The sequence below is a fragment of the Euprymna scolopes genome, chromosome 15, assembly GCF_053919585.1.
Source record: "Euprymna scolopes isolate OS-2025 chromosome 15, ASM5391958v1, whole genome shotgun sequence".
NCBI classification, from domain to species: domain Eukaryota; kingdom Metazoa; phylum Mollusca; class Cephalopoda; order Sepiida; family Sepiolidae; genus Euprymna; species Euprymna scolopes.
In genome coordinates this window covers 12,492,191-12,510,200 of record NC_136496.1, presented here as the reverse complement: position 1 = coordinate 12,510,200, position 18,010 = coordinate 12,492,191, and the positions used below count along the sequence as shown (strand labels likewise).

At 38.3% G+C, this 18,010-nt stretch overlaps 1 protein-coding gene across 1 annotated transcript in view; it reads right to left on the bottom strand.

Annotated features, from left to right (window-relative positions):
• Positions 1-1,434: 1,434 nt before the first annotated feature.
• Positions 1,435-18,010, bottom strand: part of LOC145293726 (uncharacterized) — a 179,153-nt gene continuing 162,577 nt past the window's right edge. The window contains exons 19-23 of the mRNA XM_080140176.1: positions 17,090-17,240; positions 16,046-16,135; positions 14,028-14,223; positions 12,471-13,025; positions 1,435-5,751 (exon numbers count right to left, since the gene is read on the bottom strand). Of these exons, the coding sequence (XP_079996302.1) occupies positions 1,463-5,751; positions 12,471-13,025; positions 14,028-14,223; positions 16,046-16,135; positions 17,090-17,240 (5,281 nt within the window). The 3' untranslated portion in view covers positions 1,435-1,462. The remainder of the gene's footprint in view (positions 5,752-12,470; positions 13,026-14,027; positions 14,224-16,045; positions 16,136-17,089; positions 17,241-18,010) is intronic.

The window sequence follows — 18,010 nt, the reverse complement described above, 5'->3', positions numbered from 1 at the left end:
TCTACTGTTTAAGCCACTTTACGCAGAATCCGGAAACACTATCTTTCAGGTTGGCCATCTCACTTTTTATCGATATACTGCACGCTTTTTTTCTGAAAATCAACTCTAACAAATTTTCTACTGGACCATTTTTCATATTTTCTTTATTTATACTAATTTTGATGTCACATGTAAATACGTAATGTTTTTTCGCTGAAATGCCTTTGTTCAAAAATACACAATTGGGTCGGACAACACACTATGGAAAAGTTGCAAAAAAAATATTAGTGCTTGTAAAGGTAAGGTTAACAGATCGATTTTTTAAAAGTATTTTTAAAAGGAAAAACAATATTACATACTTAATTGTCATGCCGAAAATAGTAATATATCCAAAAATTACAAAAAATCTTTGAGTAGAAAGTTATTTTAAAACTTTTTTTAAAAGTAATTGTTACGGAAAATTGGGTAAAATCGCATTTTTCTTGGACGTTATAAAGTAGAACGTAGAAGTCTACACACAGGGGACATAACTCTAAAAGCATAATAGCAGTTCTACTTGATGAATTTTCATAATTTTTGGATACATTACTATTTTCGACGTGACAATTAAGTTTCTATTCAAAACGATATTTTTAAGAAATCGATTTGTTGACTTAATCTTAATAAGCACCAAAATATTTTTTACTATTTGAAAAAAAAAAAAAATGAAAAACAAATACAAAACATAAGTTACACACACGCGTACACACATAAAAAAAAAAAAAACTTTTACACTTCTTACATTCATATTCTCTTTCTGGATTATGTTTTTTTTTTTTTTTAATTTTATTGAAAGTAGGGTGGAAAAAAAATTTTTTTCACACCCTTAAATCCCACATAATGGGGGTAAGAGGAGGGGTGATGATGGGAGGGAAGGTATTTCTTTTTTTCTTTCTTTATTCAATAAAAGACAAGGCAAATATATTTTCCGTTGCTTTTTTTTTTTTTTTTTTACTTTTCTGAAAACATTTAATTGCTTACTGTCTCAAAGCTTTTTTTTCCTTTCTTTCACAGTGTTCACATTTTTTTTCCATATTTTTTTGGCCTCTGACCAACTGTTTGTTGCTTAAATAGGACAAAAAAAATGATTAAAAAAAAAAAAAAAAAAAAAAAGAAAGAAAAATATGTTTATCTGAGATGAGACTTTCTTTTTGTTCATTTTCTTTCCTGTTACAACGAACAAAAAATTTTTAAAAATTGTTTGAACAGGAAAAAAAAATATGAAAGAAAAAAATACAAATATACCTTAAAGTATATCGATACCCCCTCCCCACTTATTTTACATTAAAAAAATGTTTGCTTTTTTTTTTTAATTCAAAGAAAATTAAAAATTACCACTCATTTGAATATTTTTAAAGAGCCTACAGAATCAGGTTTGTCCCCTTTTTTGCTAAAATTTATATATATATTAAAAAATTTTTTTTTTTTTTTTCGATTTACTGAATTAAAATGCACCTTTTCTTTGATGGGGAAAAAAATGATCGCTAGTGCCCCCTCTATCACTCCAACCACTATGCTCCATTCTGGCCCCGTGACTTGGTTGGAAATTAGCCCCGGGAGGATTTGATGGATGTCGGGCACCTCCAAATGTTCGAGGACCTTGCTGATCACCCTGGTGATAATCGGTCCGTGAGGGTAAGTGATATCCAGAGTTGTTTGGGAGATGTGGCTCCATGAACTGACCCGCCTGGTGACGAGGGCCGCTCCCAGAGTAAGGATGTGGAGGGGGCAGTGTTCCCCTCACAGATGGTGGAGCTCCCATGGGGACCCCGGTTATTGATGAAGATGAAAGTGTGTGGTCAGGGGTGGCAGGGGAGGTCTGGTGCTCATAATACTCACGAGATGACCGAAGAGGGGCTCGTCCAGAAGAGTCTTGCGGGGTAGGCCAACTCGGTAAAATGGGGTGGAGCTGGGAGTTGCTGCCGCTGCTACCTTGCAGCTGAGGAGGTTTAGGTGGAGGAGGTGGTGGTGGGGGATGCTGCGGATGATGATGCTCCGGCATGGGGATGTTCTGCGGGTTCTGCTGGCCTTCCCATTGCGGGGCATTTGGCGTCAGTCTATCAGAGGCAGACATGTGTGAACTGCTCGAAACAAACTTTGAATGGGGTGGATGGTGAGGTGTTGCGGAGGGGTTGGATGTGGTGTATACGGTTGTCTTCTGCGTTTGAATACCAGGGGAGGACAACTCTTGGGGGATCACAGGAAGAGGAGTGGCAGCAGCAGGAGCAGCAGCCGAGGGAGTAGGGGCTACGGGCTTCTCTGGACGGGTTTCTTGAGGTGATGCGGAGACGACTGAGGTGGCGGAGGTGGTGGTGGTGGTGACTATATGTTCAACATGACTACTATGTGAAGGGGGTAGGGGCGGTAGTGGTGCCGGAGGGTAGAACGCAGCGTCTACCGTCGACGCCGTCGACACATGCGGGTCCTGGGAATGGGTAGAGGCTATAGAGGAGATCTTGGATGAAGAATTAGCATTGTCGGCTCGCTGCCCCACCTTTCTGTAAAGGTTATGTCGATCGTCCACGTCCCGTGGGCTTTGAATATTAGCAGATTTCAAGTTGGCAACAGTTGTGGACGGAGCCGGCATGTTGGCACGTTTCTCCTGTCCAATCGTATTGTTCCAGTTAGGCAAAACGGTCCTCAAATTATTTGGGGAATCGCTTGGATTTGCGGATGAGCCTATGTAAGTTCCAGGCATTCTTAGACGGTTCGACTCCGTCTCAAAATGTGAAGGGGACTGACTCATTGAATCACTGCTCTCAGAGTCAGCCGTCCCAAAAAAGTCTTTGGCTGTCGGTCGAGGTAAGATGACCTCAATTTTTTGAGCAGCGATGGTCAGTTTCCTCATATCCTGGTCACTTTGATTAGCCGGGTCTCCAACTGGTTTCCCACTAACTGGACGCTGGTTGAGAACTGTGGATATTGACTGGAAAGATGCTGATGGGGTGCCACTCATATGCTGAGGAGCAGTAACTGCAGTGTTCCATCCAGTATTATGTGTTGTTTGAGATGGAAGGGTTCTTGGGCCTATGACAGAGGGGTTACTCTGAGAACGGTAATCAATATCTCCTCGGCTGGCCCAGTGCGATCCCGAAGAAGTATTGGGATCATTGTCTGATGTGTGAGCAGGCCACGAATGACCATGCTTACGGTGATCAACATCACTGGGGAACTCGTCCAAAGAGCTTGAAGTCAGTGTTGGAATTGGTTGTGGTGCAGGAGATACAACACCGACCGAAGAACTCAGACTTTGCGGGTGATTTTTCCGTAAATCCTGGTCTTGGTTAGGATACGATAGAGATTTGAAGGAATCATCTCCATCCTTCTTTATAGACAATGCTTTGTAAGACTTGGAAGCATCATGTGATGAAGGCATTGAAATATCTTTTTTGTCAGCAGTATACCTATTAGTAGGGTCTATGTACGAACCACTCGTTCCATAGACTTTCTTCCGCTCGTCAACGTCGCCATACTTGTTAGAATCTTCGCTTTTCTCAGAAACTTTTTTGCTGCTAGATCGATCATCGCTTTTACTTGACGAAGACCGACGCTGCACTTTTCGGTCTGAATCCCTGTCCTTACTTCTTGAAGAGCTGTGATCATAGTCCCGATCTCGGTCCCTGTCGTAGTCTCGGTCCCTGTCGTAATCCCGGTCTCTGTCGTAATCTCGGTCTCTGTCGTAATCCCGGTCCCTGTCGTAATCCCGGTCCCTGCTTCGGTGATCTGAGCTCCCATAATCCTTTCGATAATCCCTATCCCGCTTGTCCGAATAATCCCGGCTTTTCGAACGACGTGAATGGCCATGACGCTCACTCCGATCAGAGTAGCGGCTACTCTTGGATGAGCTGCCACTGTCCGAATGATGGCCGCCACTACTGCTGCTTCGTTTTCGGTCAGAGTCAGTTTTCCGCCTCGAGTCCTTAGACGTGTCGTATGACGAACGGCTTTTAGAGTCATGATAGCTCTCCTTACTCTTCGATGAGGATTCGTAGCGACTGTCTGAGCGCGGTTTAGCCCCATCTTTGTTGCCACTCTCCGACTTTGTTTTTGTTGAAGAGGATTCGTAATGGGCATCAGAACGGCTGCCTTCAATTTGACTCTCAGATGAAACCTTCAGAGTAGATGCTTGTTGGTTTTCGGCAGCCGTTTTCGAGGTGTCGTGAGGTACTTTTGCATCATCTCCTTTAGTTTGGCCGCTCCCATCTTTGCTACCTATATTGATACCTTTCCAATTACTAATAAAGGAATCTGATCGGAGACCTCCAGCAAGAAAAGAATCGGTTTTCGCAATGGCGGACAAAGCATCAAACTCCGCACGGGAAAGAAAGTCTGTGTCCTTGGATACAGAACTGCGGACTTCCTCTTCTTCGTCATCCAACCCAAGCCCCGGAATTTTTGTTTCTGACAACAACGATTGCATTTTTGGCTTCTCCTCTTCTTTAAAAGCAGCATGCGGAACAATTGTGTGCTTGGGTCCGGTCGAGAAGGCAATCCGGACGCTAGGCATTTTACCAGTCTCTGATGGCTTGTACGCTGAATAAGTAGACGTCTTTGTCTGTTTGGAATCGGCTAATGACGTTCCAGCCGCAGAGCTTTCTTTCTGGGGAATGTTTTGGGCTTTTATATGACTTTCAGGTAGGGCAACATGCTTTAAGTCCACAGATTTTGTAGTGGTCGTCAATGAGGGCATAAATTTGGAACTCCCAGCTACGCTACTCAAGCTACCACTACTAGTGTTTTTTGTTATGAGGCTTTTAGTCACCGCAGTTGATACTGAAGAAGCTACCGGAATTTGTGCCGTTAAATTGGTGTTCTGTGCTTTAGCCAGTGATGCGAGGGTCTGTGCAATTGTCGACCAGCCAGTTTCCGAGATTGGTGGAAGCTTTGACCCATGTACCAGTGATGACAATGCCTGATCTTTTTTAACCGCTGAAGTGGTCACGCTACTCGGTTCAGGAACAGTGGTTGTAATCAAATCTTTGGCTTTCGTTGTCAGCGATGGGGCAGACGTACTAACGGCATATGAGGAATTAGACAACTTGTTACTTGAAGCAACTGTTGTCGATTCGGGAAGCTTAATGCTGTCCAAGTTAGTGGTGGCCACAGAGGGAGCATTTTTTAAGGGAAGGACCGTAGAAGTAGTTTTGGGAATTGTCCCAAGATTTGAGGCCAGGCTGGAGGACATACACACTTTAGATACTTGGCTAAACAAATTCTGGAGGGCAGTGGGAAGGCCTGCCGTCGCAGGTTTATGCAACGATGCCTCCGTCTTCTTTTCCCCAACACGTTGGGTCAGTTCGGCTAGTAAATCCTTTGTTTCTGGCTTGCTCTGTTTTCCGCTAGCTGCAGATGTCACCCCAGTGGACAGCGTGGACATCTTGATTTTATCAAAGATCTGACCCATGCTTACAGAAGGTTGCCCGGGCGTGGGTGCAGTGACAGATACTGTTCCGGAGGATTTCTGAGAACTGGACACTGCAGGTGTTGCTGGCAGCGGTGGGGGTGGAGGGGGCGGCGGGGAGTCTTCACCAACTTCAAAGTCACACTCTTCTGGGTCATAAGGCTTTTCATCGTCCTGCATAACATACTCATCTTCATCGTTATCAGAAAACTCTGCCTTTATACTCGCTGCCACATTGTCGGCGTCATTGTTAGTAGCACTGTTTACGTTGTTGTCGCTGTGGGAGGCGAGTGGGTCTGGATCATACTGCGTAGGGGAGTAAGGAGCTGCACCTGCAATTACACATAAACAGAGACGTTAACAATTCAATCAAGAAACAACGGAAATATTTTGTGCTTAAACTATTGTCAATCAGTCATATTAAAAAAGTCTTAAAATAAAGACAAAATTTGATGGATACAATTAATTTTCTGGTTTTTTACTTTTTCCATTAGGTTCGACTAGCAGGCCAACCCAGCATTGCCCACCAGGGCAAAACTGTAACATAACTTCTATCACTCTTTTTTCCTTGTCCAACTCATTTCTCTCTTTGGGACAAACACACGCATAACATGAGTTGACAAAAGGGAAAAAACTGTGTTAAAAAAAAAAAAAAAAAATCAGAGTTATTTCCCTTTCGATACTGATATTAAAAGGTGTGCATATCTTACTTGGCATTTATTTAAAGCAAATAGAGAAGTCAAAAAAGTTGGTATTATTGCAGCCCTTTTGTTAAAACTCTCTAAGTGTTTATCTAAGTAATCTGGTTAATGTAGTGTCAGAATATATCTGGTTATTACGGTTTATCTCCAATATCCTTATAGGAGTCTGTGATCTATTTCCATTGTATGAACACCTGTCGTGAACAGAAACCCCACAACATCATTATACGATCTTAGATAGAACAGTATTGCCTTCTATTCCTAGCCAGAAAAGCAAGAAGATATACTTTAGTTTCACGTACAGCCTGAAAGTGAAATCATTTTTTTTCTTTTTTACATTGCCTCTTCGGTGATCAGGAGATCCTATTTATTAAAAAGAAGGATAGAAGGTGATAACCTACTATGAACATTAAATTAGCGTATTCATATACTTATTTAATGTTCATAGTATGGTATCACCTTCTATCCACCTTTTTAATAAATAGGACCTTCCGATCGAATAATTTATAATCTGGAAACATGTACATCAAAGCTACTACGATATTAATATATACATTATCTGCTCTTTTTGACTTGCGGTTTGTGTTGACCATTTGGCTGCAGAATCATACATACATATGTATATGTGTATATCTTACTTGTAGCAGCTATTATACTGATCTGATTAAGCTGGTTTCCTACTGAGCACAAACTGCATCTTGATCCATCACAATCCAGTTTCATCGGTCTTGGGCCAGATCGCAAAAAATGACTAGGGGTTACTCTGAGAACTGTGTAATTAACAAAGATGAAAGGAAAAGAGAAAGAATTTGTTGTGAGCTTTTCAAAGAAATCAGTTCTTTTAGAGCAAAGAGTTGAAAAGCAGAAGCAGCCTTTCATTTTTGTTAGATGTTCAGGGAATTGAGATGAAATAAGATGAGATAGGGATAGAGAGAGAGCGGGAAGGGGGTGATTATATATACACATATATAAATAAGAGGGGTGGTCGAAAAAGGATAGCTAGTAAAGAGAGAGGGTTTCGAAAGAGATAGGCGATAGGACTCGGAAAAGGGATAGATGGACGGAAAAGGACAGCTAAAAGGACAGAGACGTAAAAAGACAAGGATAGTGAGAAAAAAAAGATTCTGCATATGTTTCTCCCTTCTCATCGGGTACTTGTCCAACTCATTTCTCTCTTTGGGACAAACAATGACTAACAAATCCCATTGCTGGCGACCAACTACTTGGAGGCCGAATAGTGTTACCATGTAATCAATAATGGTTGACACCCAGGTTTCCAGCTGCCACTAATACGCTTGCACCAGCCAGGCAGAGAGAATGGAAAAACAACCTTGCGAATAAGCTCTCCCTCTGGTTGATGAGCTACATGTACAAACAACAAAAGACATAAATATGGTTGGTTAGTTGGTTGGTTGTTACGGCATATAAACCCTTTTCGGGTTATTTAATGTTGAATCCAAAGATTTTGAAGAAAAATCTTTTAATAGAATATATTTGTTGTTTTCAAGTCAGTTTCTATTTAACACATAGTTGGAACCCTAACAGGTACTACCACTCCGGGTCAGAGTGGACCTGGGAGCAATGGTAATTAAAGGGTGGCTCCACACTCCCCAAAGCCCACAAGCTGGGGCCTCACCACTGGATATAGTTTAAGGTCATATCCAGGACCTCCATTGATGGACTTTTACCCTCTGCAGAGGGGCAATCGGTGTATTCTAATGTCCCACCGACAGGGCCAGACATAAATATGGATTAGTGTTTAATGCGAAAATGAGCACAAATGTAACGATATAAAACCATGGCATAAAGCACTCATTCTAAGTCAACAGGTTGTAACATTTACCTGTTTTTTAACAGGCTAAAAAGTCTAGTTTTAAATGTTTTTGACGGCATAAAATGTCATCATCAGCAGTCCTGTTGTTTAACGGCATTGGCGACTATGGCTTTCCCAATGCGGGTGGCTATCCATTGCCTAAAACAGCTGAACTTTTAACAATAATTCCGTTCAATCGATCAAGTTGTCCATCAAAGTGCATCTTGGTTGACCTTGCTTTTTCAATCCTGACATTCTACCAGTCAATACCAGATGTTCTTTGACGGCAAACATGTCCTAAGTCATTTGTCTTTTTATGATAGTTCCCGTCAACAATCTTTTAGTGAGTCCAAATAATGAATTTTGTGGTCAGGAGAAAAAGTTGCTCTCTTTAAGTGTGTGAAGAACTCCACAGCAAAAAACAGTGGCTGAACGGAATTCATAGTCAAAGGTCTTGAAAGCATTGTGAGCAAGAGGTGCACAGAACCTTAAAGGCAGAAACAGCAACGTTTGAACTAGTCAAGTGCAAGAACCAAGACAGAAAGCAACGGGCAAACTACCGTCTTTGTCTTCTTGAGATTACCATGGCTCTACAATTGGAAACAGTTTTCCCAAACATAAAACTGTGAGGATGCCGCTTGACAATAGTGGTGTCTTAACCGGTAGGGACCGACACGACATCCTGCCCAATCGTTGCTCAAAATGTAAGGGAGATAATTCAAGTTTAAAATTTAGAAAAAAGTATTCCCTTTACATTTGAAGTTTATTCTCCTCCTATCTCTTTGTAAAGTGCACTTTTTTTTTAAATTTAAAAATTGACATAAAATCTACATTAATAAATCCTGGGCTACACCAGGTAGGTACAACTTGTACATAATGCCATGAGATTCATTTGGACAAAAATACAAAATAGATACTGTGGTGCTTGTGAAACTATAGTCAAACAATCGATTTTTTTTTAAATATATCGTTTTAAGCAAAAACAATATTATTTAACTTAATTGTCATGTCGAAAATAGTAATATATCCAAGAATTACGAAAATTCATCAAGTAGAACAACTGCTATTGTGTTTTTTAGTAAAAAAAACAAAATCAGTCTATCGCTTTAGACACAAAATATTGCAGCCATGACACAAGTAATCTAAAATATTCGTTTCAGAGTTATGCCCCCTGTGTATAACCTCTTATTGCCTACTTTATAACGTTTAAGAAAAATGAGATTTTACCTAATTTTCCATAAAATTTACTTTTAACTTTAAATAAATTTCTACTAAATGATTTTTCTTAATTTTTGGATATATTACTATTTTCGGCATGACAATTAAGTATGTAATATTGTTTTTCCTTAAAACAATATATTTAAAAAAATCGATTTGTCGGCTGTATCTTAACAAGCACTGATACCGTCAAATTTGCTGCAAAGAACATATTGGCCTTTGAGACAAGATCAAAGTGTAGTATCTGTTCTTCAGATGCTGCACTTCAATTTCTTGTTCTCTGTCAGTGGAAGAGAAATCCTTCACGACTGAGACAATTTTTATTTTTGTAACTTTTCTCCACGTTAAAAAACGACCCTGGTGTCTAACTCTGTCCCGTGGGGAGGCATTGTAAATAGGAACATCAGCTCCTTCTAATAGTCTATACCTCTACACAGTTATCATTCGTCCATGCAGGGAGTATTGTTGTTATCAAGGTCTCTCCTTTTAAGAGGAGGTGCAAAATAGAGCCTCTGTCCTAATAGGTCCCAGTCCCACACTATTTAGCAAGCTCCAGTGCAAAAAAAAAAAAAAAAAAAGTTACTAACCTAATACATCCCCAAACTAATACGTCCCCAAACTAATACGTTCCCAAACTCCAGCACATTCAACGGAATGTGCTCCGATAAACTTAACTGCAACCCCTAACAGAAAAATTCCACCCCTTCACAGACTTTCTACTCTAATAGATTCTTTCCTATGACTGCTTACCTTTAAAGTTCCCTTCCTGTTCTACTGATATGCAGAAATTTAAATGTAATTTGAACAAACATCTTGCTGCACTATTCAAGAAATTAGGCTTATTTGTCACGGAATGAGTATTTTTCTATTATGTGTGTGAAAATATATATATTTCCAGGTTAATATTTTCCAGGGATAAAGCAACCAATGAAGTTATAACAAGGTTTATTAAAGAGTGCTCAATACCAAAGTAGGGCAAGAAAATTATATATTTCCCCAAAACCTCTGGCCTTGATGGAGTGGAAACTGAAAATTTGGAAGATTATAATAATATTCTACGGTTAAAATGTTATGACAATTGGTAAAAAAGAACCTATATTTTCAAACCAATAAAATATGCCAAAATTTGCATACATTTGTATATATAGCGTCCTGCAGGCCAACTTCAGTTTTGCTGCTTTGGTTATCTCCCTTGTGACCTTGCCAGCCCACTAATACGATGATTTTTGGAAGGTATCAAAATTTCAATATTCCAAATACGAAGAGGAAGACTTATTTTTTTTGATATCCATGATTAAAAGAGAGAAAAGAAAAATAGTCAGCTGGCAAGTTTCGCTCTCCCTCGTCAAGAACCGAATGAAGGGATTTTCCTCAATTAACGGGGAAAAACACAAAAGAATTTCCTAAATAAAGGGGAAAGAAACACTTGAAGGAAGAAACAAAAAATGAGAGAGACAATATATATTCAAAATAAAGCAGTGTTATGATGAATGTATAATGCTGGAGTATTTTAGAGGCTAATTAAGTTATAACAGACATCCTTTCTATTAACAAAGAGCAAGTCTCTTTAAGCAAACATGAACAATCTCCAAGATCTTCAGATGAAATTTTGAACAAGCACGACTAGAATGGAAAATAAGTTAATATTGAAATCCGTTGTGAATGACGTGACTTTAAGTAAATGATCAGTTATGGAAGAACCTGATGTATTAATTAGAATGTCTGTTTGTTAGTAGGTCCCATTTCTGATCTTGTTCGATACTGTTGGACTCTAATATCCAATCTTAACATCAGTCATCCTATGTAGTCGAAAGTAATTACATTTAAATTGGTAAATTACATTATTATCTATTATATATAAAAGGCAAAATGTGTGTGACCATTTCGTGTATGTCTTCAAAAGGCTTTTCGAGCACACGCTCCCGGGTTCGTTACTATCGCTTAAAACTGTGTATATAGGTCCTATATAATAATATCTAGGAATTTGCTAGGTATAGGAAAACCGTATAGCGTATAGATTTATTTACGTTGACTTTTACAAAATTATTGCTATTTTGGCTTCTCGCGTGTTGATTGGGCTTTTAAGTATAAAAAGTGAAACTAAACCAAACGACGTCTTCTCGGCATTGCGCCGGGAAAAACGTCCAGAAGCAATCAGCTTTGATCAATGTTATTCAATCTGGACAATTATGAGCTGGTTCCCCTCCCCCCCCAACATCTGTTGTGGGATAAAAACAAAACCCGTCAAACTTGGGTAAACAACTGCGTGACTTCTATTTGACCTTCTTAATTAGGTCAAATGGAAGCAGAGAGTTAACTTTTATTGCGCACCTCTTTTATAGCTTAATAAATAAATTAAAACCTGGGAATGTTGTATGCCGCGGTGGCCTAATGGGTAACGTCACCCGGTTTTTTTTTTTTTTTCACATTAATTCCAACTCAAAGGTACGGGTTCGATTCTCATACTTACCTACCAAAACATTTTTTTTTTATTTAACCCCCCCCCCCCCCCCCCGGTTTTGATTTACCTAAAGACACCCGGGCATTGCCGGGTACCCCCCGCTAGTATATCTATAAAAGTGAGAATGTGTGTGTGTGAGAGGACACTTCTAAACCTATATACTCAACAAATTTTTTGATTTACAGACTTGAAATTTTGGTATGTAGTGTATTCAGACATTGGAAAGCTTTTTAATCAGTTTTCACTCGGAAAAAAAAAGGGTTGCTAAGGGGTTAAAATTGAAACATTCGTAACGTGGGGGCATGTCGTCAGATTTTGATCAGTGTGTCAACTGTTTCACGAATACGCATGCATGAATCGTTCACATGACGGATTACTTATGCTAAGAATAAGTAGTTTGAAACACTTTTTAAAGAAGGTGTCAACCTGGCCTATTGGTTATCATACTTGACTCACTGTCTTTAGGTTTTGGTTTCGATCTCAGCACAAGTATTTTTTTTTTAATTATTTACAAGAAGTGAACTTTTTAGAAAAACATAATATTCATATGTACATGTCTCAGTTTCTTTTCCGTTTTTTTTTTTTTTTTTTTTTCATTTTTTAAAAGGAATTTATGGTCATATGTAATATCTGTGGTATTTTTATTATAATAAGAATACTGCATTAATTAAAATATAATATTATGCATACTTTACGACTGGGCAACGCCAGGCAACCTGCTATCATATATATATATATATATATAGTACTTATGACTGACCGACTTTACAACTAGAAGTCAAAAAATACAATCTGTAATGTTTCATCTGTTGGTTAACTGGTGAAAAAAAAAAGAAGTACACAACCCCAAAAACTTACTTAAATCTTCAACTGGCGCTGTATTCACCGGCTCCGAGAGAGAATCCATTTTTCCGAACGCCTTTACAATAGGGTCATTAATGCGAGAGCCAACTGCATCAGGAGAGTCAGACATAGATGATTCCACTGGACTAGGAGACGGCTGTTTAAATTTCTCCATCTTCACATTTACGACTGGCGATGGGGTATAGGGCACTTCCCGGAGAGCGGCAGGCATACTGTAATATTTGGCATCTTTTGTTTCTGGCAATACAGCCGAACTACTAGGTTGCGTATCGGTCGTAGCAGACTCTGTGTGAGCAGCCACCGGATATTTAGGAGGTAGTGTGGCCAGTATAGTGGGGTCATATTTGGCAGGTTGTTGAGATGATGAGGAATCCAGTTTAATGGTGGTTGATGGCAGTAGAGGGTCATACTTGAGTCGTTTACCCTGACCATCGGTATCAGTCGCCTGGGAAACCTGAGAGCTAGCAGACAGCTGTTCAGCAGGACGCTTTGTTAATTTTTGACGGACAATCACACCAAGTAACATGTGAGGGCGATTATCTTCCAAACCTGGAAAGAAATTACAACAAAAGCTTGAGAAAGTAACAAATGATGTTAAAACATAGCTGGGGGGGGGGATATTATGCCATGATTGACTGAGCAATGGGATGTCGAAATAATGAATGAGATGACAAGTTGGTGATACACAATGCAAATTGACAAACGACCATGTTGGACATGCTTCTTCATGACAGAAAAAACATTTTTGTTTATTTATAGTTAAAACAATATCTGATGAATCATCGCTTAACTTTAATCGTTTAAGGTGATGATGCTTCATATGTTGAGAGATAAGAGAGGGCAGAGGGTGGGAATTATTATGAAGAGCAAGAGGTGGCGGAAAAAGGCAGAAGCCTATGACAAAGGGAGGAACAGGCAAAAATGTTTAGAGGGAGACCAGTGAGAAGGAGAGGAGGGGCAAAAAACAGAGAGGGAGGAACCGGCAAAAAAGGGAGGGGGGGAATAAAGAGGGAGGAACCAGAAGGGGGGGGGAATAAAGAGGGGGAACCTGCAAATGGGGGGGGGGGAATAAAGAGGGAGGAACCGGCAAAAAAGAGGCGGGGGGGGGGGGGGGCACAAAATAAAGAGGGGGGACCGGCAAAAAAGGGGAGGGGAGGGCAAAAAATAAAGAGGGAGGAACAGGCAAAAAAGAAAGAGGTCAAAAAATAAAGAGGGGGAACTGACAAAAAAGGGGAGGGGGGGGGGCAAAAAATAAAGAGGGAGGAACAGGCAAAAAAGAAAGAGGTCAAAACTGCAAAAAAGGGGAGAGGGCAAAATCACAAAAAAAGGGAGAAGGCAAAACTGGAAAAACAGGGGAGGTAGAAGCCGTTGAAAAGAGAGAGAAGGAGCAGGAGAAATCAAAGAAAACTAAATTAAAAGAAAACATGAAAGGTTAGAATTCAATTCACTTGCACTTTTTGTTTCAATCAAACGTAGTCCGGAAGCATATCATTCATAAATCTGACAAAATAAAGGGAAATTTTGTTTCATGCCTTTGAACTCAGCACTCACCTGGTTCATCAAAAGGAAGCAGCAATGGTGGTATCTTGCTATGTGACGCCAGGGGAACAATATACATGTCCTTTATGTGACGACTGTTGTTGCCGACGACACCACAACGACCGCGACTGTTCAGGTAGGAATACAACATTACATAAGCGTTCTTCTCATCAAATGAACCTGGTAGGAAGCGCAGTACACAGATATCCTAACGGAAAACAAAATGAACAGAAAATTTATTATGACAAACAGGTGGAAATTTGCAATCGTAACTGTTTTTAATCTCTTTTATTCAAACTAATTCATCTTGATTGCGGTTTACATTTCGACTCATGTATCCAACATAGAAACTTCACAATCGTATTTTGAGATCGCAAGGACCTGTGGCGCAACGAATAAAGTACTTGGTTAAATTCAGTTCTAAGTTACACTCTTCTAGAGGTTGAAGTTTCAATGCTCAGTGTGGATGATACTCAAAATACAATTGCGAATTATTTAGGACTTATACTTGGTCATGGCTGATGGAACAAGAGTATGCTACCTCCGTGGATTAAATAAAGGGTTCCGTTCAAAAGTTCATGCAGAGTTTTTAGTTCGATAGACTGATTCCTGTGTGCGACAAGATACACTTGAAGGTTGACCAAAACATTACGAAACTAACACCCACGATGAAAAAAGTAGTTCAAAGAATTTAAATTATGAATTCTCATCTCAAAAATTCAGAAACAAAATAGTTTGAAATTTATTTGTATTATTAAAAAAAATTTCTTCATTAGAATCTCAAAGATGCATCATTGAATTCCTGGCATTCAGAATGGTGGTGACTAGGTAGAAAAATAAATTCTCGGGCACAAAAGGTCGCTCATTTTAATGGTACCACTCCCGTCTTTGTAGCTCTTCAACCTTTTGCAAGACAAGCCAAGCATGTGGGATCCCCCTTCACAAGTGAATAATTTGTAGGCAATCGTACCTCTATAAAGCCCCCCAGGGAGGAAACCCAAGTTATCTTAAAAAATCCATTCTGGCAAAAATTTACTTTCACCATGACTAATGTTTGTACAAAAATTCAAAATAATCCAAGGCATGATTGTTGAGAAAACTCTGAACAAATGAATGGACGAATGATTTAGGGGAAATTTTACCCCACAATGCTCCGCAGGAGGGCAACCAGAGTTATCCCGGAAAATCCATTCTGGCAAAAATTTACTTTCACCATGACTAACGTTTGTGGAAAATTTCCAAAAAATCTAAGGCATGGATATTGAGAAAATGTGCGAACAGATGAACGGGAATGAATTACTAGGTCTAATTCTTCCTCTGTCAGGGGAACCAAAAAAAAATAGAGGCTTTACTTTTGGAACGACCCTCGTATTGCAATAAGAAAAAGAAAATTTTATTTAAAAAACAACTGTACTCTTAAATTTTTTATCTGCAATTTATTTTTATTTTAAATAATTTCTTAAATCTTAAAAAAAAAAAAAAAAAGTTTATTTTCAATTTATTTAAAATTAGCCTGGATGCCCGGCATTGCCCGGGGGTTTGGAGGTGTGTGTTGAGCATAAAAAAAATGGTAGTAGACAAGCAAGCTTGAACCCGTACCGTGAAGGAGAAAAAGAATGGGAAAAAAAACAAAGAAAAAATGACATCTTTGCCATTGCGTCCATTGCCAAACCAGAAGTGGCGACGGTTTAAATTAAGGCTAGTCAATCGAAAAGGGATAACTTTAGAAAATATAGACGAAAAAAGCGACCCCTCCCTGTAGAAAAGTGCTCAGTTGAGGGTAAAGTAATTAATGTTTTTAGCCAATTTTTCAATATTTGTCATCCGAGGGGTCGAGCTTCAAAACAATACTAATCTCGTAAAAATCTGCTGCTTCTGTCAAAAGTTTTATGCAAATATACATACATACATTTAAACAGACAGGTAAGATTCATATTATAAATTATTATTGAATAAATTATATAAAATTTACATTCAATTTAATTTTTGTTTAATTTTTCCTCATTTATGTTAGTCCATTAATTTCTTACCCGTGATCCGGATTGCTTGATCTGAGCAAGATAATCCCAAATCAATTCTGGAGCAATTCGACCACAAACATGGATTGTGTCTTGAAGTTCCTGTAAACATGAAAGAGAGAAAAGAAATTTGAGAAAATTGGTTAAGCAGAATGAAAGAATAATTTTATTGTTTAATAAGAAAACAGAATTTTACGAGTAAAACTGAAGAGTGACAGTCCTGCCAGCCATTTTGAAAAAACTTCAAGAAACAAGTGAAATAACTCAATAATAATTCAAACTAGCAAGATTTATCGTGTAATGATTACAAATTTATATTAATTGCTTAAAAATGATTTTCTTTATAAAAACAAAATTACTCAATCAATTTGCGTAATTTTTGGAATTTGATATATTTTTTTCATCTCTGGTATAGATATTTTTTCTTTACCAAGGGAAATATCACTTATCAAGGTCTGAAGGTCATTCGAGGATAAGGGTTAATGAGTGTACAGTGGTCACTGAGACAGGAACGAAGTGATAGTTAGTGGTGAAAATTCGGTAGATTTGATTTAAGAGGACAGCTCAACAAGAAATTGTTTATGAGAAATTTTGAACAAGAACCCAAATTTTAAGAAAAAGAAAAGGAAAAGAGAAAAAGAAAAAGAAAAAAGATAAAGAAAAAAGATAAAGAAAAAGAGAAAAGGAAAGAAAGAAAAAAAATAAAAGAGAAAAAAGAGAAAAAAATAAAAAAATAAAAAAAATAAAAAAGAGAAAAAATAAAAAAGAGAAAAAAAAATAAAAAAGAGAAAAAGATAAAGAAAAAGAGAAAAGGAAAAGAGAAAAGCAAAGAGGAAAAAAGAAAAGAAAAAAGAAAAGAAAGAGAAAATAGAAAAAGAGAAAGAAAAAGAAAAGAGAAAAAGAGAAAGAAAAAGAAAAGAGAAAAAGACAAAGAAAAAAGAGAAAAAGAAAAGGAAAAGAGAAAAAGGAGAAAGACAGGCGATTTGAGATTGTTTCTATTTAATGGATCCAACCTGTTTTCTGCCAACTCCTCATATCTGATACAAAAATACTAACCAGATGTTCAGTTGGTCCAGACATGCGATAAGCCGTGGTCATAAACTTGACCAGATCCTGCATGTGAATGAAACCTTTCCAAACAAGTGGGCTTGATGGGGAGAACTTCACTTTTTTCTCAAGTCCAGACTGAAGTACTGAATCGGGAGACCTGATAACAAAGAGACATTCTTGTTAATCTCATAGAAATTGAAAAACCAATGTTTGCAAGTTCGCAAAAGAATTTCACATCTAAATCTTTGTTTTAGTTATAAAAAAGCTTTTATTTTACACTGAATTTCATTGGACTGCTGCTGATTTGTAATGTTAACATTTACACCATTTTATATCTTACAACACAGTCGGAATAACACAGTTGTTGGGAAGATGAAGTTGTTGTATCATCAAGAGGAAGACGATACACAGAATAGATTTATTCCGACAGGAACAATAATAGACACCCGTGTTGGTAACAACAACTAGTAATTGAGTTAACAAGTAAACCGCTAAGGATTATTTATGAATTAATATTTCAAATTTGCAACTTCAAATACTAGTTTCACTCTCCTTAAATACATATGACGTGTAGTCACGTGTTTGAGCCACGTAACAGCAGAAGTTAGAAAATAGTTGTTTTTCAATTTCCTGGTTGATTTGCTTCTGTTCTTTTGCCTCTTCACTGAAACAACACGCCATTTTTAAGTTAAATGTCTGACTCTCTGAGAGAATAACATGGAAGATAGAAAAAAAAACGTTTTCTGTTTTTTTTTTTTTACATTTTTTAACAAAAAATATTTCCTATTATTATTAATCATAGATAATTATTCTACCCTCCTTTTTTTTATTTTCTTGAAAAAAAAAAAAAAAAAATCCTTCTCCAAAGAAATGGGGGGGGGGGACACATCACATAATCATGGTAAGTTGGTGTTTCTCATCCTGAAA